Source organism: Erithacus rubecula (genome assembly GCF_903797595.1).
Source record: "Erithacus rubecula genome assembly, chromosome: 2".
Lineage (NCBI taxonomy): Eukaryota > Metazoa > Chordata > Aves > Passeriformes > Muscicapidae > Erithacus > Erithacus rubecula.
In genome coordinates this window covers 42,394,997-42,418,577 of record NC_136685.1, presented here as the reverse complement: position 1 = coordinate 42,418,577, position 23,581 = coordinate 42,394,997, and the positions used below count along the sequence as shown (strand labels likewise).

The following is a 23,581-nucleotide window of genomic DNA, read 5'->3' as shown; positions in this document are numbered from 1 at the left end:
CCCAGGGAGAGGGGCCAGCGCCTGTGAGACCCACGGGGGCGAGCAGAGCTCCCGGGTCCGTGGGAGAGGGGCCGGCAGGAGCCGAGCGCGCCCCGGTCCCGCGGGACAGCCCGGGCAGGGGGAGCGGAGCCCGCAGCCGCTCGACCAGGGGGCGGCAGCGGCTTGCGGGGCCCGGCGGGCACGGAGGGCGGGAGCAGAGGTGTGGGGCGGAGGAGGGGGAAGGCGGCGGCGGGGCGGCACGGCACCGCGCCGCTATAAAAGGGCCGGGCGCGGCGGAGCGGCGCATCCCTCTCATCCGCAGCCACAGCGGCAGGAGCAGCACCAGCACCGCGGCGGGACAGCATCAGATGGGCATGGGGACGGCGCTGGCGGCGCGGCTCGGCCTGGGGCTCCTGCTCCTCGCCCTCCTCCTTCCCACGCAGGTGAGCCCCGGAGCGGCTCGGCGCCCTCCCTCCGCCGGCCCCGGGGCGAGACCCTCCCGCCGCCTCGGGAAGGGCGGGTTCCTCCCGGGAGGCGCTGCCGCTCGTGTGCCCGTCCCGGAGCCCGCCGCGGCGCCCCGTGGGTGGCCGCGGGTGCTGGGCGGCTCCTCCGCCCGCGGCGGCGGCGGGAACGAGCCCGGGCAGCCCCGGTGCGGACGGGGCGGGGATGGGCGCGGATGGCGGCGGGGCGAGCCCGGAGCCCTGGGGTGGCGGTGCCGTGGATTATCCCGGTCAAACCAAAAAAGATGGAGTTGGAGTTCGCCGTCTTTTTATTCCCCGTGAGATCCTCGAGGAAAAGCCGCGGAACAATGCGAACGGCAGCTGAGCGTTCATTCCCCCGCTGCTTAGAGGGAGAACGATCCCTCCAAACCCGAGAGAGCCCCGGGAAGGCACGAGTTTTGCAGCGGGACCCTCCCTGCTCCGAAGCTGCGGGGTTTGGGTCCGTCCCGGGCTCGGTTCTCGGCAGGAGTGGGAGGCTTAGGGCTGGAAGCAAAGGCGGCAGCCTCTGGCTGCTGCGCTGGCCGAGCCCTGCCCTTGGCGCAGAGGTGATGGATGCAGGAGCGATCCGCTCCTCTCCCAGGGGCCGACCCGAGCGGGGCTCCCGGGCTGTAGTATCGGTGTGCTGTTCCTAGAAACCACCTCTTCAAAGGGGTGAATAGCAGCGTATCAGAAAAATGAACAGCAACGGTATTGCTGGATCGTGTTCCCTCCTCCTCTCCTCTTTGTTTGCAAGGAAGGGCATTATTCCTTCTTTGTGCTCAGTGGAGTCTTGCCCTTGGCAGTGATGAGAGCAGGTTCAGACCCTTTGGGTTACCGGTCTTTATTACATTCACGTTGAGAAAACCTCTGGGGTCCCATCTACTGTGACGCTGGGGAACTTGGATATAAGCCTGTTTTCTTCCACAAAAAAAAAAACCAAAAAAAAAAAAACCAAACTTTTTGTTGTTTAAAACCAAGAAAACCTTAAAAATGCATAACCGAGAGTGGAGTCATGGTGGAGTCTTTTTATGAAGACTGAAAAAAATTCCAGGGCAGGTTGAGACTTGCCTTGTAGGTTATTAACTCAGCAATTCACTATTGATCACTTTCAGACCGGTTTTAACAGAAACTTCAACACAGCGATTTTTATCCTGCAGTCCTAAATTGCTTCCAGCACGGTGCCGATTGCCAAAAACGCTGACTACCAGAAGCTTTACACCATTCTTACATTTTTCTACTGTAAGCTTTTTTAGTAAGAAATAACGAGAGAAAGTGCTTATGCAATTTTCTAAATTAATTTAACATAGACTTCATTGCTTCAGTATTGATGGATTGATTCCCCCCCCCCCCCCCACACACACAGTTATTGCTAATCAATTTTCTCAGCAGCATTAAAGCATGAGAGAATAAGGGCACCTTTTGTGAACAGAATTACTTATTAAATTAACTAACCTCTTTAAAAAAATAATGCTTTTGCTTGAGTCAACTCTAAGAGCTTACTGGAATGCTCTGGTAGAATACAAGTTTGCTGCCATGGGGTTGAAGCCAACCTTTTTGTATTATGCTCATTTTTGGAGATGAAATTATGTGATTCTTGTTTTTCATCCTTGCGTTTCACATGCTCTTTTTCATTGGACTAAAAATACTTTATATTATCTTTGAAAGCTTTCCTGCGCATATATAGAAAATAACTCTATATTGAGGTTGCACAGAGTGCAAGTTTTTTTGTTCTGTCCCTATAGTGCAGAATTATGAGGGGAAAAGGTGGTTTTTAAAAATTATTTTGCTTTCTGATAGCATTTTTAAAATTCGCTAATATACAGTGTTTTCACTGCACTTTTTTTTTTCTTTGTATGTTCTAGAATGCAAATAGGTTGTGATTTAATCAGTATGGTTTCATTGTTCTGACTTCAGCAGCTCAGTGCTTCCACAGCAGGATAAGACAGGCTGAAGTATTAAATCCACTCACATAAAGCCCCACTATTGCTTCAAAAGAAGCTGCAAACCAGCCCCAGAAACTGTATCAATAGGTTATTGACCGTTGTTTCCACATATTTTAGTTTGTGACTTAATCTGCAAACGTAGACTACAATTCATGCAGTTGTTTGAAAGTCCTTCTTATCCTAAGATTTGCTTTTACATAGCTCTTTTTACATTTGCACTTTTTTGTGTGTGTCTGTGTGAGCTTTCTTGAAACCTATATATCTGCTAATTTATGGGAGGATTTCCATAAAGTAATAGTTATGTAAATACATTTAGAAAAATATTAGATTTGTTTCTTTAACAAATCACACACGTGCAGTTCAAAACGTCTTTGTCCTTAACTGCACAATGAAAGGCGTGAGCATTTGTATGTATCATTTGAGTGCTGTGACTGAGTGGGGCTGCACAGCATTCGTTGCTGCTAATATGTATTCTGATTTTTTAAAAGAGACAATATAACCCTTTTTGTTGCTTCCCCTCCTCTCCACATTCTAGATCTACTGTGGTCTCAATGGAACAAGTCCAACACCTTCAAACAATTCTTCAGCAAGTTCCACTTCTCTGTCAGCTGTCACAAATTCAGTGAACAATACCACCACTCACGGACATGGAAATTCTCTTCACTCAACCACAAGTCTTTTTTTCATCCTCTCCGTTTCTCTCCTGTATTTTTGCTGTTAAGAGACTCTGGCATGGAAATGGCTACCACTCCCCACCCTGTTTCCTGAACCGCCTGACATGGCTAGATCTCCAACCCAGCATGAGAAGAAATCAATCCAAACTTCACATCAAACCAGCTTGGTTCCACTCCATACTCAAATTAGTACCAGTCCGACCTAGACAAGCACTCAATATTCTGACTTTCAAAGCTGACCAGTGAGAAAAGACCAGCTTCAGCAAGGAGGTAAAATTAAGAGCTCTTTCACCAAATTAGTTGGAATCTGAAACACAAGATGGAAGCAAAAAGAGACAATACTGACAAACCCAATTTAAAGCTGAGAAGAAATGCAGTATCTTATTATAAGGATGGATAATAACACTCCATGAAGAAAAAAGCCTAGAAAGTTTATCTACCATTTAGAATAAGGACTTCACGAGTTATTTTTTGTTTAAGTTCAGAAACATCAACAGGCTCATAGAACCCCTAGAAAACACAGAAAAGTTCAAATCTGTTTCTTGCACAGCCTGCATGGTTATAACTTATGGGTATTAGGATGTATTAAAAAGAAACATCAGTGAAAAGGGTTTCTTCTAGAATTAATTTGTATGAAATTGCTACAAAGCTGAAATAGAATAACAAACTTTTGTAAGAGTCCTCTTATTTAATGCCTAATTCCTAACCAAATGGTTAGCCAGGTTGGGCTAGTTTTGAAATAGCTAAAACCCCACTAGTTTTCATAAGAGTGGAATTATTTATGGTGGGAATTTGAATTTGACATTTTATTTAAATTGTTTGTATATTAAACCATATGTGCCAGAGAAAAGAGCTGTGGAAACATTAGAAAAAGTACCAGGAGCTTTTTGTAAATGAAATTCAGAAAAGAACAAAAAACCAAAAAAGTCAATGGATGTGTGTCTCCTCTTTCCTTTATTTCTCCTCCCAAGTTCTACAAGTTGTATAAGATATTTTTGCTCCTGGAATTTTCATTAATTATGAAGGATTTATGAAATCTTATGAGTAATGTTATAGTGCTGCTTTTTTTTTTTTTTTTTTTTTTTTTGGCACAAGGTGAATAACTTACTGTTTTCTGAAGAGTTTTAATTGTGATAGTCTACTTTAAACCTGGGCTAATATTTGCGGTGGGGAGAAGGAATGGGGAGAGGAGAGCAAACCGCCAAAAAGAAAAAGAAATTAAATGAACAGGTGTTTGGAATATGAAGACTGGAGTCCTAATTTAATCACTGAATTTAAAAGTTACCTTTGTAAATACTACTTTTTAAAAATTTTTTTCTGAATCAAAGTTGCTACACTTGCACAGATTGTTTCTGTATCATCCAACACTTTAGAAAATAGTATCTGGTACTAGATCAAAGCAAACTTTGTTGAGGAGGTTCAACTACCTTGATGATGATACCTTGTCAGAAAAAAATTAACTATGTTGATATGATCACATGTGAGTGTACATGATCATACCACTGTCTGTAGATATTTATCTCAGTATAAGATCATGTCAAACATGAGTGGCTCTCTAATTTTTTTTTAAATACACATCTGTCTTTCAGTTATATTACCACCAATTCACAGTATCATATATTAGTAGCAAGCTAACACAAATTCACGTCAGTGAGTGTACATGGACATTTCCTTATGCTTATCATTTGTACCCAGTAAAATGTTAATGATTGTATTTTGTGTTTGTGTAATAATGCTTTGATTTATTAGCTACTGATTTTCATTGAAAAAAAACTGTAAATAAAACAGTGGACAGGCAATGCATTCTAGATGCACTTCCAGACACTTCTACAAAAACTTGTACCTTGCCTGTGTTAAGTGAATGAACTGTTAAGCAAGATGGTATATGTGATTAAAAACCTCAAGGTCTAGAAATGCTGAAGTGTAATTAGTTTTATTTCTCCGCAAAGTTTTGTGCCACTGAGAGTTTGGATTTCTCTTTGAATCCAGGGAGTCAGATTGGGTTAACATCTCTAACTGTAGTAAGTTTTCCATACTTATTGCCATCTCTTCCCTTTCAAAGTATGACTGCTTTCATGTTAGACAAACTGTGCATAGAGTTTTTCTTTATTTCTTTATTTCTTTTGGTGGCAATGAGCAATTTTTCTTATGGCAAAAGCTGTTACTCAGCTTCTGGTTATCAAGCAATGTGAATTAATTTCTTAAGGTTTCTGACTCCCACAGACTGCACTAACACAGTAGGTATATCCCAGTAGTACAAGCTGAACCACGCTTGACGAAGGACAGAGGCTGGAAGAGGTAGGAACTCATGCAAAATTTTGCTTTAAAGCAAAAATTAACCAGATGAGCATTCAGTAACAAATAGTTGCAGTTCGTGACATTCCAAAACTCTGTCTGTGTTGTTTTTCAGGTATGTTCCTTTCTGATACCCCTTAAGGCCCAAGGTTGTTCTGTGTGGTTATCTTCACTCCCTGCATGTGGAGAGAAGCATTTCCAAGTGCCTGAGCACTCAGGCATGCTGCACATGGGTCTGCATTTGCCAGTGGGAAAGAGCCCCCTGGAGAGGCCTCCCAAGGCTGCGGAGGGAATGTGGCGTGGCAGCCTTTGCTTCTGCTCCTTTGCTTTTCCAGTAGGCTGAGCAAACCCAAGGAGCAGGATAAGTTTATCAAAGCTCACTGTTTAACTAAGTCTTGGAACGTGCAGGGAGTATCAAAGCACGTTGTTCCTTTGTTTAGCTTTTCTCCAAATGCTCCAGGAGAAAGTAGGAAGACAAACCAACCAACCCAGCTGTGTACTTTTTTTAAAAATATGGAACTAAAAATAAACTTTCTCCAAAGACAGGGGCACAAGGAAAAAGGCTGCAACAATGTGCCTTAATTCTGTGATATTCCAGTACAATAAAAGAAATAAAGCAATGTGTTTGAAGCTTTAGTGAAATATTCAGAAAAACCGGGATGCTTGGCTTAATTGTGCCATTCTTTTTTCAATTTTTAAAATTTATTTTAGAAATAGAGCCAGATTGCTCTTTAATAGCATTTAAGCTATTTAAGTTCTCTGGAGTTTTAGATTTTTACACCAGACCAGATGAGTGATTTAGAAAAATGATCTGGTAACCTTTGTTCTGTTCCATTCCGTCACAGGACAATGGGATCAGTGATGAAGAAATGCACCAGGGAAAGGGGATGTGATGGATGTATTTAACGGGCGGGGTGGGGGGAGGAGGACAATGGAGCCTACGCACTTCACAGCCATTTAATTTTTTTAAATGGCACCTACACTAACTAGAGCCAGCTCTTACCTATCTGTGCCTCTCACAGATCTGCCCAGCTGAAGTGTGTTTGGTTAGTGCATACTGCAATGACTCTGAAACAATACTGCTCTGTTTGATGCATGGCACTGCTCTCCTTGCAAACATATGCTAGCCAGGTATGTCCTGAATAAAGTATGGTGTTGTTATTTGAATGAAAATACCTAAAACAAGCACTTAGTTTGTGTGCAGCTTACTATTCCTTCCTTCTCAACATCAGACTCTGAATAGCCCTTAAATTTTTCCAAACTGCAGTTTTCAGCTAGCTCAGAAATCCACAGGGATTTTGAATGAACAACTTCCATTCAGCAAAAATCTCTACAAGGTGAAGTATTTTGGGCCAGATCCAACATCACTGCTAGTGGCCTCCTTGTTCTCAGCAAGACACAGCCCTGTCCCCTGGGCCTTTCTCCACACAAGGAATGTGTACAGGCAATGCTGTTTCCTACCAAGGGTAGTTCCCCCTTTGTCCAAGTGGGGATGGAACATTGTTACTGTCTCAATAAATGAACTCACAGTTATTTTGACAAGCCATTCCCAATTCTTAGCTGAATCCTTCAAATTAAGGTTTGCCTGTACGATACAAACACTCTCGAGCTGGCTGGAGACAGTGGCCTGCTCTCTAATGTTATCAGCACATTGTTAAATGTGGAGTAATTTCTCCCTAGAGTCGTTCTGATGCAGCCTGTTGGCCTCTGGAAGGGCTCATGGGAACAGACACTTGCAGGGCTGGGCTCTTTGTCACACGTCTTTCCAAGTCAGCATTTCCCTGGACTCGGGTTACCAGGCTCTGCAGTGAGCTCACAATAACACCTTGTATCTGAAATCGAGGATGGATGTGAATGTGCTTGTATTAGAGGCAGTTCAGAGTGATTTGCATTTTGTGTGCATTCAGGCTTATAGAGACTTGATTTCCCATACATGACTGAAATGATTTAGGTAGCAGACTTTATCATCCAACATCTTTATTGTAATGGATACAACTGGGAACGTTTCTTGTTTTTGCATTAAAGATAACTTTGAAACAGGAGCTGTCAGCTCTGCCTCGTAGCAGCACAAAGCTCTTCATTCTGGAACACACATTATTTTTGATGCACTGTGCAGGTCTACTGAGCCCCGGCAGATGAAGGGGCTGGCTATTTTAAATCCATCAGTTTATCTACAGCAGCTTGAAGAGCAACACCAGGCTTTCTGCAATACGTGCTTTGAGATGTGGTCTTTTCATCATTATGCAGTAGCCTCAGGAAAGATACTTGATCCTTACTTTGGTTATCAGTCTTCAGTTTTCCAAGTGAAACCCTCAGCATCCTGCTCATGAATGCATAATTGGTCTGGTTTAGACTTCATCAAAATGTCCAGAATGAATGACCTGGAGCTGAAGAAAAAAACCTGATAGATTCTTTACTGCCCAATCAAAACCCTAAACTAACAGAATCTCATCTGAGAAGCGTCATTCAATTCTCTCTTGAATCCAGTAATACTCCCTGCAATGTATGTGCTACAAATACATGAATAAAACATTTTCAGGCTTTTCAGAAGTGAAACGAGACTCTTTCTTTTATGCTTTCAGCTTAACAGGAGCTATGCTTTAACAACTGATGGGTGTACAATATAAAATTTGAGCACACAGCAGAATTAAATCGTGGTAGCTTGGTTTTGCTGCATAAACTGAATGATCGCATTCCACCAAAATCTCTCTTGAATGACCTAGCGTGAAAAGTATTCTTTATGTGGCACAAATTATTAAAGGAAGCAACGCCTCTGTAAAGCAATTGTTCTGTTTCCCGCTTTTCAACCACTCTCACTGAAAGCACAGCACGGACCTTTTGCAGATCGCTTAGTGTGCATAACCTGGACTTAAAGTCTGTGTTCATTATGCTGAAATATGGAAACTTCACGTGACAAAAGCTGTATTTTTTTACTGAGTTGTGTAAAACGCAGATGGCTTTTGAGGCATAGACTGAACCTTGAGTTCAGAGGGATATATACACCCGAGTGCAATAACAAATGCATATTGTGTGATTGCCTGGACTAGTAGGATTCAGAACTGAGTACATACAGTTCATTATAGCAATTAAAACCATAATAGCAAGAATTAAAAAAATCTATTAAAATGGGTAGAAAGCATGTTTTGAGAACCTTCCTTGTTTTAGGAGTCAGGAAGAGTTTCCTCTGAAAGCAGAATTTCTGGTAGCTATTCAGTTATGAAGACAGTCTGAGGCATGTTAGTAGAATGAAAATGGACTTCACTGAATCGTAAAACATAATATAGATTGGGTGGAGTCTTTGCTCAAACATGGAAGTTTCACTGTTTTAATGTATGAAGTGTGAAGAAGTTTTTGAACAAGGAGGAAGAAAAGTCCTTTGTCAGGGCTGTGCGAGGAATGCAAAGAAGAGATGGCGTCATTATTCCAACACACAACAACATTTGCTGTCACTTATCTGCTTATCTACACTTTAAAAAATACGCTTTCTAAAACTTGCTGGAATTTTGTGTCTTTTTATGTTTCCAACAGTATCTTCAACTTTATTTTTTAAGGCTGTTGTCGCTACTCTGATTTTGTTGTTTTTCCTGTTTCAGGAAGCTAACACAAAATTACATGCAACACAGCAATTTCTTCACATTGGAATCCCTCCATTCCAAATTTCTCAGGAATTCCCTTCAGAAATTACCTTCTGTAATTACCTTCCCTTCTCAGAAATCACCTTCTATAAGGTGTGCCTTCTTGCAAAGTGCCATCAGTAAATGAGCCAACCTGAAGCATTACTGGAATGACAGACGGGATATTTTCTTCCCTGCTAATTTGTATTTTTACTGAAATTAAAATATCAAAAGAACATGCAGCTATTTTCAGAACACAAACTCCACAGTAATTTAGCCCTGTTCGTCTGGCACTGATCTGAGGCCTCTGACACAGTTTTACTGTAAGCAAAACCACATTGCCAGCATGGTGGATGAGAGTTAAAGCAGCCACACATACTCCTGTGACCTGACTGAGATGTCAGCTTTGATCCCACAATGTGTGATGTATTCCACTAGGGATTTGCTGGATTTTGCTAGGCAGCTGATGGGGACTCTGTGACTTTAATTAGTATTTCAATGTGTTTACATTTAGCAGGTCTGCTCTTACTCAGCAGTACAGGTTAACATTGTTCAACTTCTGCTTCGTTCTTTTTTCTTTTCTTTCAGTCTGATATGAAGTGTTCCTCAGAGCAGGGGCAGTCTCTGCTGAGAGCTTGCAAAACTCCTGGTAGGCATTAACCATTTGTCAGCAGGTTTTACACCATTTTCTGTGACAGCAGTAATTAAAGCTCAGGTCTTCAAAGGTAATTTGGTGCCTGACTTGAATTGCTGCTAAGATCAGTGTCCTTGCAGGTTGTAGTGTGATGGGCCTCTGTGTAAAATTAGTGTATAATGCTGAAAGCTCTCATGGACTTCATGGGATCTCTGCTTAGTTTTCTCTTCTGTTTTGTGCCTCCTTGTTTTGCTTTTTATACTCTAGAACCTCTGACTGCTATGGCAGAAGGAGTGTCTGTAAATCTTGTTCCACCAAGGTTGGTGTCCTTCACCTCTGCTGCAGCTGGATGGGGGAATTCACTGAGGTCAGAGCTGCCTGGTCTCTGTGGTCTGCCCACACTCCTGTCCCAGCTCTCACACATGGGATCAGCATCCTTCCAGAGCAGCCACACTCCTCTGGGGCTTCAGCCCAGGCACAACTGAGGGCCCCAGCCAAGCCCCAGTTCTGGGCTTGAGCCACTCATGGTGCTGAAGACCAGAATGATGGGTTTGTATCCATCTCTGACAAGGAAGGAGGGGCTCAGTGAAAGGCTGATGAACTGACAATATGGGAAATTGCATCCTTTTCCAGATGGACCCTTCAAATTTGATTTCCAGTGGCACTGAAATACTGTGTTTACTCTTACTTACAGCTGAGTATAGCCAATTAAAGTTAATATATATATGATATATCCATATTAATAGACTTTAATATAGCTAGTATAGCAAATTATAGCTAATAGTTTATAGCTAAGTGCCTTTTAAGAGGGTTTCAGCCCTGAAGAGCTTGCAGTCTTGCTGGGTTTGTTCCATCTGAGAAAGGGATTTTAAAAATGGGGTTTAATTGCTGTCCTGCACATTACTGGTGGGGAGACTGGGGAGAGAGCAGGGGTAAGGTTAGAAGATAGTGGATTTGCTGGGGAAAAGGACACTGCAAAATACTAAAGAAGCTTCTGAAAATGCTTAAGGCAAACCCTTCAAAAGAAGTCTTATAAGCTCAAAATAAGAAGTGCTGTATCCAGTTTTCAATACTCCAATTAGCAGATATCAACTGGCAAAATTCAGAGTAGAGCAATGAAAATCACAACAGCTGTAGATGGAAAAAATGGTAGAAAGTGTGGAGCATTTTTAGACACAAAAAATAAAAGTAGGAAGCATGTTGAAACCTTTAAGTAAAAGACAGCTGCTGAGATGCAGGTACAGAGCCTGTACCTGTCCTTCCTGTGTGCTGTGAAGATAACAAGTCATGTTCAGGTTGCTGGGGAAGGTTGAGGATGTTTCTGAAAGCAGGTTAGATAAACACCTTATCAAAATAATACAGATCTAGCTGATCATTTCTTTGGGCAAGAGGAAGGCTGGAGGGCCTCTCACAGCCTTTCTTTCCTGTCTGGTTCCAAGATAATAGTGTTGATGCAAGGATTTGGGGCATCTGGAGAAGCAGCGTGGCCTCATTATGTAGGACTGGCAGAGTGTTATAAGGACAAAGGTAAATAAGTAAAGACAGACAGCTTGTGTGGATGAAAGACAATTTTAATGGAATTGATACCAAATCATTATTTCATTGCTTTTGAAATTAACTTGATTGTCCCTTAGTGGAGAACCCCACAAACACCAAATCTAAGGAAGTGCTGGTGTCTGACAGACACTTTCTGAGTGAGCTGAGTCTTTAGAAAGGCTCACTGTTTCTCATGGGATGGAATGAGTGTGTGTTGTTTCCAATCTCTTAATTAAGGCTTTTAGAGGATGCATTTTTTTCCCCTTCAACCCTCTTTTTTCACAGGATGAGCAGGAATTTAATTCTGCTTATAGCTTTGACCACCCTGTTAAAATCTGTTGACATGGGTCAGCGGGTTCCAACACTAGAATTAAGGAAATGTGAAGAGGTGCATACACCATGTAAGGTTGAAGTCAGACAGGCTAGAAATTATTGAGCTTTAAATAATACAAAGCTATCATTCCTTTGCTGGCATGAGAGAGACAGTGAGGAAGTTCAAAGAAGTGGTTTCTTAATGCTTTATTCCTTGAAATATGCTTCTGTATGTAGCAACATTTAAATCAAATAGTGATAAGACATTTGTCAAATAGCTCAAATTTACTCTGCTTGAAATTGGAAGAGGAGTTACTGAAATTTTAGTAAGTGCACAGGAAATCTGGAGCTCATAATATACTACGAAAGGTTTGTTTGTTTTGTCTAATTTACATATTTCAACCTTTCATTTTCTGCAGAAGGAGGTAGAATACGAATTGGTTTTTTTAAGGCAGCAAAGATTCTCTAAAGGTTACTATAGTCTCTGTAGTCCATTCAGCACATTCAGAATGCAAATTAGTTCCACATCAGAGTCTTTTTGTGAGGCTTTTTATTACAGGGGGACATGTAAAGCACTCAAATTTCTTTTTTAATTTCAGATAAAGGTGGATCAAAAAGTGGATAGATCTCTTTATTTGTATTTTTAAGAGTCCTTTTAATACTTTTTCCAATCAAACATGAAAAGGAAAATAGTTGCATTTCTAGGCATTTGGGGACCCCTTTGAAGCACTGAGCAAAGGAATGCTTAATACTTTGAAACTATGTATTATTGAAACTATCAATTACTTTCACATTTTTCAAAGGCAAAAACAGGATCCTCACCAGACCAGCTTTGTGTCTCGTTTTTCCTGCTCTGAGAGATTGTCTATCTGCATTGTAATGAGAAGATGGTCAGACTAGCTTAATGTTCAGCACTTCTTACTTTTCATCTTCAAAATGACTTGTGAACATCAAGCAGGCATATCAACTTGAGTTTCTCTAGAAAATACTTGTGTTGAATACAAGCAGCAGATCATGACTTTTTGTAAAATCTTGTGGCAATTGATATATATCGGTGGTAATTTAAAAACCTCCTAAAAATTAAATAGGACAAAATCAGTTTTTTGTTTGACTTGGTTTTTTTTTTGTTTGCTTTTTTTTTTGCAAACTAAAATAACATATGTTGAATTTCTAATGATAAATAGTATTGCTGAAGATTTTGTATTATTGAGGCCTGGCTGTGTAATTTTGGCTCAGGTTTTTGTTGAAGTCAAAGATAGCAGCACTGAATTCTGTTTGAAGCAATTGTTTTATGATTTGCAATGTGTAGGGTTTCATTAAAGCTTCTGTGACTCCTCCCATTCACCTTGTTCTTGATTACATTTACTACCTCTTTTAGAATGCATCAAGAGAGATGAAAAGTCTGCCTAGAATATGTGCTGGGTCCTGACCAGAAAGGCAGGGAAGATACCATAAAACCCTGGTATCATAAAGTTTTTTTGTGAGAAAACTGTTTGGGGAGGTGGCTCTGATTTATCTGACTGTATGTAAAGACTGTAATGCCAGAAAAGGGATGGAGAGAAGAAATGGGCCAGTTAATTTTTCAGTTCTGTTCTGGTACTGCTGGATGCTTATTTATAAGTCTTGACTAATGATGTATGCAGGGTTAAAAAATGAAACCCTCTTCATCTTGAAGGAAGAAATAATGGAAAAATGCTGGAAGATTTCTAAGGAGGAGTGACGCCACTGACATGTTTATATTGTTGAACATTCAATGTAAGGAAAAATGTGGTGACATAAGGAGGAACAGAAATGTGATATAAAATTCTCTGATTATATGTTATTTGGTTTATGTGACCTTTCTTTTTTTCTTTATATTTTCAATTGGAAATGATCTCCTTTCATTTTTTCATTAATTTTCTTAGCTACCTTTTTTTTTAAAATGTTGATGATTTTTTTTGCTCTGGTGATATTCAGTGCCATAATCTATGGCTGGTCTTGACTCTATTCAAGTTACCCATAATTCTCCTCCCATTCAGACTTAAATTGTGTATATACTTCTATGGCCTAGAAACTGAAACCATATTTTAAAGACTTGTTCCCCTTCCTTTTTTTCTCTCCATTCCCTGGACTTTTTTTCCCCTCCAAAATAAACTTTTACTTTTAAAATAATTGTTTAGATATAGATTTCTGTAAAAATTCTATGATCTTTCTCTGATTTAAAATCATAAATGGACAATGCAGATGTTTAAATATTCTGAAGCTCTTGAATCATTACAAAAGCTCTGTAATTACATTTATTATTAATGATTTTCATTAGTAAATTATTTGAGTTTACATTCCTCCTCTCATCCTGAAGACTTATGGTGCTGTGTAGTAAAACATTCATTATAGCTTAAGACATCCCTGAGAGACAAATGAGTCCTCAGGCTTGTCTGAATGTGTGCAAGAGGAGCTGTAAGAGAAGGCTGCTCACAAGACAGGAGCAATGGTCCAGGTCAGAAGACAGAATAATTCTCATGTGACCTGGCTTCTTTTCCCCTTTGTATGTTCCAACTGTACAATTTTTGGTTTTTTGGTGCAATTTTGAAAGAGCTTTATCTACATCTCTGTGTGTCACAACCATTGCCCAGGGGAGAATGAGACAGCTGGAGAACAAGAAAAGTGGGGATGTCTTTGGTCAGACCCTGGCCAGTTGCTCCTGGGGTTACAAAGGCTTGTGCTTGGCTTGGGGCAGTGCTCTGGGGCTCCTCTTGCTCTGCTCCTCAAGCAAAATCTGCCAGAAGCTAAGGCAGCTCTACTTGAACATGCACCTGAATTTTCTTCTGAGTTTAAGCCCATGATACAGCTCTGCTTTTGCAGCTCTCTCTAATACCCTTGAATAGAGAAACACACACTGTAGTGTTATATCAAATACTCTAACCTGTGCCTAGAAAAGAGATACAGAAATGAAGGCACCAGAACTAACTGTGACAGCTATCTTGGATGTGTAATTTTTTTTCTCTTAATAACACAGAGAATAAATGTTCACAAGATGTTGTTTGGTGCTTTTTACCCACCTTGGCACTGGAACATGGAATAGCTTCCAATTAATCACTATTTTGCTGGAGTTAGAGCAAAAATCAACTCTTCTGTAGAAGTCAAATGCCTGAGTTGTTTGTCATGAGTGGCTTCTGCTAATGGCATAATATCTTATCTTATAAATAACCAGAAGTTTGCATTGATCCATGGAGTATGAGGGAAGGCCAAGTTACCTGTTAGATATTGCATCTCTCTAATGGACAGATTAAGCTTCTGTCCATAGTATCTCCTTGCAGTGCAGAGACTTTTTCAGGCCCTTTTTTTAACGGGAAGTGGGGAGTGGACAGGAGGAGAGTGGTATTGAGTGACATCCAGGATGACACCAAAAAGTGGCACTGGCACCTGAAACAAGGATATAAAATTCTTCATTTGGTGCAGTTGTTTTTGCACCTTCTAAACTGGAACTTTGGTTGTTGTTGTTGTTATTTTTAATTCATCATGCTAGAGCAGCTTGCCTCTGATGTTGGAGCTTAAGCAAAGGAGATACCACAATCTTTAAACTCCTTTCCTCACAGGAATCCCACTTTGCATCCCAGATGCAAAAGACATTTCATGGTTTCTGATGAGTCCCTCCTCTTCTGGTGGGGTATGGTTATTCACCTGCTATTTCCTATGGAATGCAGGGTCCCTTGATCAGGTGAGATAACAGCAGCATTTCTCAGGGGCTTGGAAGTGATGTTCTACATGAACTGGAGAATCTTTTGCTGAACCTAGCAATTCCTTTCACCTTGCAGATTTGACAATTCTGCAGCCCATTCTGTTACTAGTCAAGGTGGCACCAGCAGCACTACACATGGATTATAACCCTGCTACCTCTTCAGAAGCAACAAGCAAGGTGCCCCTGCTGCAAAAACCTCACACCTGAAGAAGGTACCATTTGCTGTTGCTGCTTTGGGGCAGATCCCTGCCTTTTTGTACCTCATTGTTCATTTTCACTCTTCAGTTTTTATCTCAACCCCTCACATCTGAGAGATCATTCTGTCAGAATTATCAAATGGCTGTTCTTGATTTTTTGTGATATTGAGAATTGAAATGTGACATGTCCAAGTGTCCTTATCTTTGGGCAGTATGAAAAAAAAAATCAGAAACTTTCACCACCCTCTCAGTTGCTGACTCCTTATATTTCACTGCTGGAAGTGAACCCTTTGACCAGTGGCATCCATACATTTCTTGGTTTTAATGAAAAGAGTTTGAGGATGCTAAAAATGATGAAGCCTGACAACTCTACCCAGCTTGCTGAGCATCATTCACCATAATCCCTTTTGGTTGTGTGCAGATACATAAATATGCTATCTGAGCTGAAGGGGGGTGTAGAAATGGTTCTTCTGCACTGGCACAGCTCCAGGTGTGGGTCTGGAGCACTTGCAGTGTAAGAACCATTCCTGCAGCTTGGTCTGAGTCTGCCCAGCAGGGTCAGGCTCTCTGGCCCAGTTCAGGGCTGCCTGAGCTGCAGGACTGACTCCCTCCTGCTGGCAATGGCTTCACTCTTCTGGGCTGAAATTATCCAGTTTGTCCTTCATTCCCATTTGAGGGTTGTTTGGATACAAGCAAAGCAGAAAGCTAGCAAGGTGTAAGTTCAGGAGACTTACAAATGGATTTCCTCACAACAGCATTGAAACATTATCTTTTTTATCCTGACGGCAATTTCATGTGACCATATGAACTGTCTGCAGTGTAATGAGAAATTGGGAGACAAGAGTCCACCTGGCAGAAGAATAACATGGGATCTCTTTAAAATGAAAAAATAGTGGCATCAACCTGTATTCTGTCCTGATTTCAAATGCAAATTACACTCAAGAAATGTGAAAGGCCAAAAGGTTGATAGAAAATGAAAATTCTTTGTTCCTGGGAGGGCATGCCATGCAAAGGCAACATTTTCTGAATCTTATTCACACTTTTGACTTTATTGTTCAGAAAAGTCTCTAGTTCTTGTGATTGATAAAACAGACACCTAAAGTGGTAGGAATCATCACACAACAGAAGGACTGTGGGATATTCTTAGTCTGAAAAGTTTCCATCCAGTCAGAGGCTAAATTGAGTGAAGTAGATTGATGGTAAGAAAAACTGAGTCCTGACAGTAAATGTCAGTGAAGATATATTAATGTACAGTAATGGAGTAGGAAATAGCCTTTTTTTTCTTCTTCTATTGCAACTTCAGTAATTACTTGCACAGAATGTCTATTAAGTGTCTTTTAAAAAGATATGAACAAAGCTACCCTATTCCTTATATAAAAGCTTGAAGCAAACTAAGGACTAATTGAACACAGTGTAGAAAGAAAAAACTGATACAAGAGATTCTCAGACACTTTGTAATCATGAAACTTACTTCAATACGCTGATTTCCTCATTTGGATTTTAGGAGAATTAGGCAAAATGTTCAGTGATTTATCATATAATTTTAGTGGGGATTTTTTGTTTGTTTGTTGGGCTTTTTTAAAGAAAAATTAGGAAAATCTGCTGCATGTTTCCAGTCACTCTTTTTGAATGATCATCATGGTTGGTATGAGTGTCCTTACCCGAGTCCCTCTCCTGTGAAGTGTTAGAGCAGAAATGGATGAAGAGCAGTCATTCCATCCCATGGAAGGTTCTTTATGTTTCTGAAGTTTTTCTATATCTTTTGTGGGAACAGAATACAAAGCAGAGCCTTTCAAGTGTCTCTGTGAAAGAGAGCCGTGTTGACATGCCTAGTTTGAGATCAAAGCCCTCAGGTATCCGGTGGGAAGGTTTCATTTTGGTCACAAGCAAAACTCTCTGGAAACGTTCATGTTCTTCTGAGATGTTTCATCTTTGATGTAGTGGGATATTTGGCTAAATACCACTTTGAAAATGTTCAGAGTAGGTCTATGTTTTTGGTGCCATTGCTAGGATGAGAGGAACACTTAAGTGAGGAGAGCTGATAGATGAGGAATTATGAAAGAGCTGGAAAAGGAAAATCAACACATAATAAGGTGTTAGCTCTGAGCAGGATCCAGCCTGTTTAAATTGAGACTTAGGAGCCCAAAGCCTGAGGTTCAGACTGTCTGCTTCTTGCACTGCTAGGACCTCTATTCTGTACCTGAAAATTTCCTGGGCACTTGGTGAACTTGCCAGTGTCCTGCTAAGGGACCTGAAACCCATGGGATTTTTTCATGGCAGTGTATAAAATGAGCACTGAAGCTAGGTCTTCATTACAGCACTTTATTACAGATCTGTTTCTGTATTCTCCAGCCTCCAGCATCAGTGGTGGTAGGCAAGATCAGGCTTTTTGTGTGTTGTTGCTTTGCAAACATGCTGATGTGTCTTCATAATTGTAGCTGACATTGTATTCAGAGCAAGTGGGATGTCACCCTGCTGCAAGTACAGGGTGTGGAAAGCAGTGATTGCTTTAAAAAGTATCTGTATGTGTGTAGATTACATTATTTTTGTATTATGTGAATAAATGGACTTGAAAGAGCACAGTCTTGTGGAAATGGAGGCATAAATAAAATTAATCATAGAATCATAGAGTGGTTTGTGTTGGAAGGGACTTTAAGGATCATCTTCTACTAGATCAGGTTACTCACAGCCCCATCCAGCCCACTCTTGAATACCTCCTGGGACAGGGAGTCTACAAACTCTCTGGACAACCTGTTCCAGTGCCTCACCACCCTCACAGTCAAGAATTTTTATCCTTATACCTATTCTAAACCTGCCCTCTTTCAGCTTCAGGCCAGTCCCCTTGTCCTATCATACACGTCCTTGTGAAAAGTCATTCTCCAGCCTTCTTGCAAGAGCTCTTTAGATACTGGAAGACTGCTGTCTCTTCCCCAGGCTCAGCAACCCCTTCTTTATCAGTCTGTCTTCACAGGAATTAAATGCTGGACAGGAGAATTTTCATAATCTGATCTAGTGCAATTACAATAACTGTTCAGTATTACGGAAAAGGAAAAAAAAAGAGTGTCAAATTTTGTAAGGTCTGGAAATTCATGGCTTCGTTTCAGGTATGATTATTTATACAGTAAAGTACCTGTCTGTGAATCACATTTTCAGGCACTGATGATAACAGAAAATCTGGAATCCAGAAATAAGCTTATTGAAGATTTTGCAACACACACACACAAATGGAGCATCTGGATGTAAATGTCATTGTCTATGGTGTATCTTTCCCCATAGAGACTCAAAATATTTACTTTTCATCACATGAACAGTCAGATATAAAAGCTCCATTACTCTTGAAGTTTCATATACAGAAAACTAGGAAATTTTAAAACTGCTTTTCCAAAGAATTACACATAGAAATAGAATTTGTGGATCCTGTACATTCTCACAAGATCTTCCAGTTTTATCCAGAAGTTTGTCTTAGAAAGATGGCTTGGTGCCAAAGCTAGTGGCAAGTATTTATGATACTCAGTTAACTTGGTTCCAGCTCTAACCAACAAAGATATGTTACATCTTTGGTTGGTTCTGTACCCCATTCCTCACCTGTAGAAGCAGTGCCATGTGTCTTCTCCCTGCTAGAGTGTGAGTTTCTCTGCTCTGGTGATGTCTTTTATGATGAGTATGGAGGATGCAATCTTGTTTAGTGCCTCTGAGCTTCCACAGTATGCAATTATCAATGTTAATGTCTCCAAATTGAGGAAGTGATTGGATCTACCAGACTGCTTTGTTGTTTGTTTGTTGTGTAATTATCAGCACTCATTACAAACAGGTATGTCTAATTTTTCCAGCTCTCAGCAAGCTGACTACAATGATGGTATTATGGGTTGGGTTAAACTGACTGGAACTGGTGAGTGAAATGGCTGCCCTTCTGTTATGAATAAATGCAACAAACACAGAGCTAGCCAGATTTAAAAAAAAAAAAAAAAAAAAAAAAAAAGAATGAAAAAAGCACTTGTTCAGTATGTGAGCTCTGGATTTGAGCTGCTCACAGAGGAGTTGAAAGCACAGAGCTTTGGTGGGATTTCCCAGGGTATTGTTTAACCATGGGCACACACAGTTCTGTGGTGAGCAAACAGCAGGTGAGAGAGAGACACAGAGCAGTAAAATTGGAAATATGGACTAAGAAAATATATGTGAGAGAGAAAGCATTTGAGTGGTGTCAATAGAAACCAAGAGCAAGGAGCAAAGAACCACCTGCTGTACCCTGAAACACAGGGCTCTGGCCAGCCCAGAGGAGTACACAGGGTGGTGTCAAACAGCCTGTCCTTGGCTGAAGTGCTCCAGCAGTTATATTTCATCAGAAAAGAAATGTTCTTGCTCCAGCACACTGCTGTGTATCCTCTCTGTGGTGCAGGTGAGAGGCTGAAGCTACACTGATGCTCTGCCTGACAAACACGTGCAATTTTATAATAAGTCAGGATCAAAACCTAGACAGGAAACATTTTGTAAAAAGGGAAGTCCCTTCATACCTAGACATATCTAGGGGTGATAGTGTTTGGAAGGGAGAAATATCGTTTTTCAAGAGAACACCTTGCCCTCGCTTCTTCTCCTGCATTTTCCCTGCTTTAGTTCAGCAGCTACAGCTTGGCAAAGACACACGAGGTGCTCACAAGCACAGAACCGTGTTCTCGGGTGTGCAGGCAAATCACCTGGATCCAGGGCAGCCCATACCCCTGGAGAGCCGCCAGACTGGAGCCAGGTCACAGCGCCTGTGTGCTGGGACGTGCTGGGGAAGCGGGGAGGGAAAGGAGCCGTGCGTGTCCCCGGTGCCGGTGTGTGCAGCCGGCAGGGACCGGGGCATTGCCCGGGGCCGAGGCTCGCAAACAAACCCTGCCCGGTGACAGGGGACACAAAGGCTGCTTTGTGCACCGCGCTGGGAAGGAGCAGCGCCGTGCGGAGGGTGCGGGGAGCGCTGCCAGGTGCCGGGCAGGGACACCGCGACACCCCGCCCGGCACAGGGCAGAGAGGAAAAATAACAAAAAAACAGCTCTTTAGAAGCAAATCACCAAGAAAATGTGCAAAAAGAGGCACTGGCACTGTTCGGGAAAGCAAGGCGATGTTTCATCGATCTCAATAGCAGGAAAAAGCAGAAAGTGTTTATTCTTCATTCACGCACTGAGGGTGGTTTGGCTGGGGGAGGTAAACCAGGCTCTGTGCAAGTTTATATAGGTTACTGTGCCAAGAGAAATTATGGGGTGTCGCAGAAGGGCAGTTTGGGAGGCGTATGGTCCTGACCTTAATAAAGGCGGATGTCACTTGTGTGCCACGACAGGTAATTCCTGCATGCCCTTAATTTTGCAGCTCAGGGTACGATAAAGTTCAGATGGTGAAAGTATTATCTTGGAATGCACAGCAAGGCAATTTTTGTAGCACAGTTATTCAGCTGAGATGGGCTAAAGCAGTTTATGTATAGTAGGCACCAGTCCTGACATTTGTACCCACCAAAGAAATAATCTCTTGTTTACACACTTCCTAAGTTGGATACAGGAAAACAACATCACAAGTGTGGATTGTTCATGCAGGTCAGGGTCTGAACTGCAGGAAATAACATGGGATTTTGAAATTGCCACTGGTGATGCAGAATAGGTATCCAAAACCACAAACGAGAATGGATTTCAAAGTTTTCTTGGCTGCAAACAGAATAAATAAATAGTGGGCAGTTCGAGGAAATATTTGATGCTGGACTTACTTTGGCCCCTCTAATGTTTTGTTTGATTGCTGCAGTTCAGTTCAAAAATTGTATCCTAAGCACAGGGCAGAGTGACAGAGAGAAGAAAGTCCCAGTTCACCGCATATAAACGTTACCAAGGCTGTATCAAGGGCGCCGAGACAGTTGTTTGACTGTTGGAAAACACGCACAGGGTATTTCCCCTGTGAGTTTATCCCGCCTTTCTTTGTGTTTCTACATGCCGTTAGTGCCATGGCTGCATCGGGGTGTTACAAATTCCTCCCGTTTAACCACAGCCAATGTTTTTAAGGCTGGTGCTCTGGGGCCGGTTCCTGATCTCTGGTGCCACGGAGGAAATGTGAGAAGGATTTACTGCACCACCCAGGGTTTGCTATTGCACAAGCAGAAGGAAGAGTGGGAGGCATATGGGCAGAGACTGTCAAAGAAAGAGTTAAGGGGGAACAACAGTTGAAGAAAACCCCAACAAAACAAAGAGTAAGAATAAAATATGCAGCAACACTACTATTTTATGCAGAGTGTTCTGTTTAAATCTCTTGATGATATTTCGTGGGTGCTTCCTCCTGTTCTTATTTTTCAGTCTATTATCATAAGAGCAGGTCATGTAAGGTTTTCAGGTCTCTCAGATACAGGCAAAGCTTAAAAAGTCGACTGAATATTCTACTCTTTGCTTCTGAATATTTTGCTTCTCTGCACACACTTTGCTCTGTGAATAGTAGTTAAAATTCCAGTGGGCTGCCCTCCCATTAAAATACCTTTAATGTTTTATTGGGATACCTCCTACTTGAAATGGTTTAACACATAAAGGTGCTTTGCTCATTTGAGAAAAAACAAGCTATACTGCTGATGTGCAGAGGCAAAAGTGTTTGGGTGGCTCTCCTGTAGATTGCTCTTTATGCAAATGGTGCCTTGGGAACGGGCAGATTAACGTGTTTCAGGGCAGGATGGAGATGCAAATGCTGCTTCTACTTGCCTGGCAGTGCTCTGCTGCAAGAAGGGAAACAAGCTCTCCTGCACATTGCTGACTGCTCTCTTTCTGTCTGAAAGTTCAGTGAGTGTCCTGGAAAATAATTACTCATTTAAAGTAAGGAAGGAAAGTCCAGTGTGCCTGTCTCTGCTTTCTTAAGGGAGAAAAGGTTTGGACCATTGTCTTGCTGAGGATAAAGGGTGGAAGAAAAGTAAAACTGGAAAAGGTGATGTAAACTGAAAAACAACGAAGAGAGCAGATGAAATCTGAATGTAAAAAAAAATTAATTTGTAAACCCATGCAGGTTAGTTCTCTTGAATTACTAGAACAGGGTTTTTCATGATTGTGAAAAACATGGATAGCTGCTGGTTGAAAAGGACATTTTGTAAGCCAGTCTAAGGAAAAATAAATCTGCACTTTGAGAAAGGGAGAAGAGACTAAACCATCCAATCTGTGAGCAGAGAGAGATAGAATTCAGCTCCAAAGATTTTGATTAAAGCTTTTTCTGAGAATCAGCCGTGTCTGGGTTTTCTCAGCCCTTATTTTAGCACACTTGGTGGCTGTCTGTAAAAATCTTTCTCTAAGTGTACTGTTGGGTTTTTTGTCTTGTTTTGGTTTGACTGTCTCTTTTGGTTTGATTTCTTTTATTATAATTATTTATCAAAGCCTATTGATAGTGTAAAAATGCTTTGTGCATTCAAACTGCTGTGTAGAAGTGGCTTTGTTGCCAGTGTGCAGCTGCTGACACAATCGTGGTGGGACATTTGGCTGCCTGCCCTGAGGGTCTCCTCCAGGCTCTTGCCAGGACTTTGGACACAGAGCTGGGATTTTTTTGAGGGGCAGTGGGACATGTTTGTTCTCACCAGTGTCCTCCTCAAAAGGCAGTGGAATGTGCTTCATGAATTGCTGAACATCTCTGGGGAAATCAAAGACCCTGGAACCCACCTGGAAGAACTGGAAGATTTTTGGGGGTGAAATAGAGTTGCCTCCAGCTCTGCTCCCTGCAGGACTCTCAGCAAAGCCTGATTCAATACCAGAATTCCCTTTGGAGTAGTGTTTAGCTATTGTTTAGCTCAAATAGCTCTGTTTGTGTTCCTTAGAGATGCCTTCAAGGGGTTGACTGAGCAGACTCCTGGTTTTCATGCCAGAATTTCAGTATGACAAAAGAGGGAATGGCACCTGGGGGGGTCTGAGGATAATCTCAACACATAAGTGTGTGTAGAAAACCTTGTTGTAGCTACCAGTAACCATGGCACAGATTTTCTGTTTGCCACCCTTACACAGCATTTCCTTTGTCACTGAATTAGTTTCCAAACCAACTTGCTGTTATCCTGGTTGTCAGTGTAGCCTTGGAGTGCAGCAGAAGATTATGGGAGGCTTAAAGAAAAACTGAGACACCACAGGTATTGCAAAGAGCTAATGGGACTTTCTTCATTTCTTCAAAGGAAATCTTCTAACAACCCCATTGAAATGGCTAAGCCCTTTCACTCAGCCTCTCTGCAAGG

General features: G+C 41.6%; 1 protein-coding gene across 1 annotated transcript; it reads left to right on the top strand.

Moving 5' to 3' along the window:
- Positions 1-256: 256 nt before the first annotated feature.
- CD24 (CD24 molecule) lies at positions 257-4,989 on the top strand. The gene is made up of 2 exons (XM_079298872.1): positions 257-422; positions 2,937-4,989. Exons 1-2 carry the CDS (start codon positions 348-350, stop codon positions 3,120-3,122), a joined length of 261 nt encoding a protein of 86 aa, XP_079154998.1. The 5' UTR covers positions 257-347; the 3' UTR covers positions 3,123-4,989.
- The last annotated feature ends 18,592 nt before the right edge of the window (positions 4,990-23,581 follow it).

What these genes read in the sequence shown, in the direction of transcription:
- CD24 (XM_079298872.1), top strand. Translation starts at nt 348, where the DNA reads ATGGGCATGGGGACGGCGCTGGCGGCGCGGCTCGGCCTGGGGCTCCTG. An exon ending in CCCTCCTCCTTCCCACGCAG is followed by an intron (nt 423 to 2,936) that starts GTGAGCCCCGGA and finishes TCCACATTCTAG; the next exon opens with ATCTACTGTGGTCTCAATGG.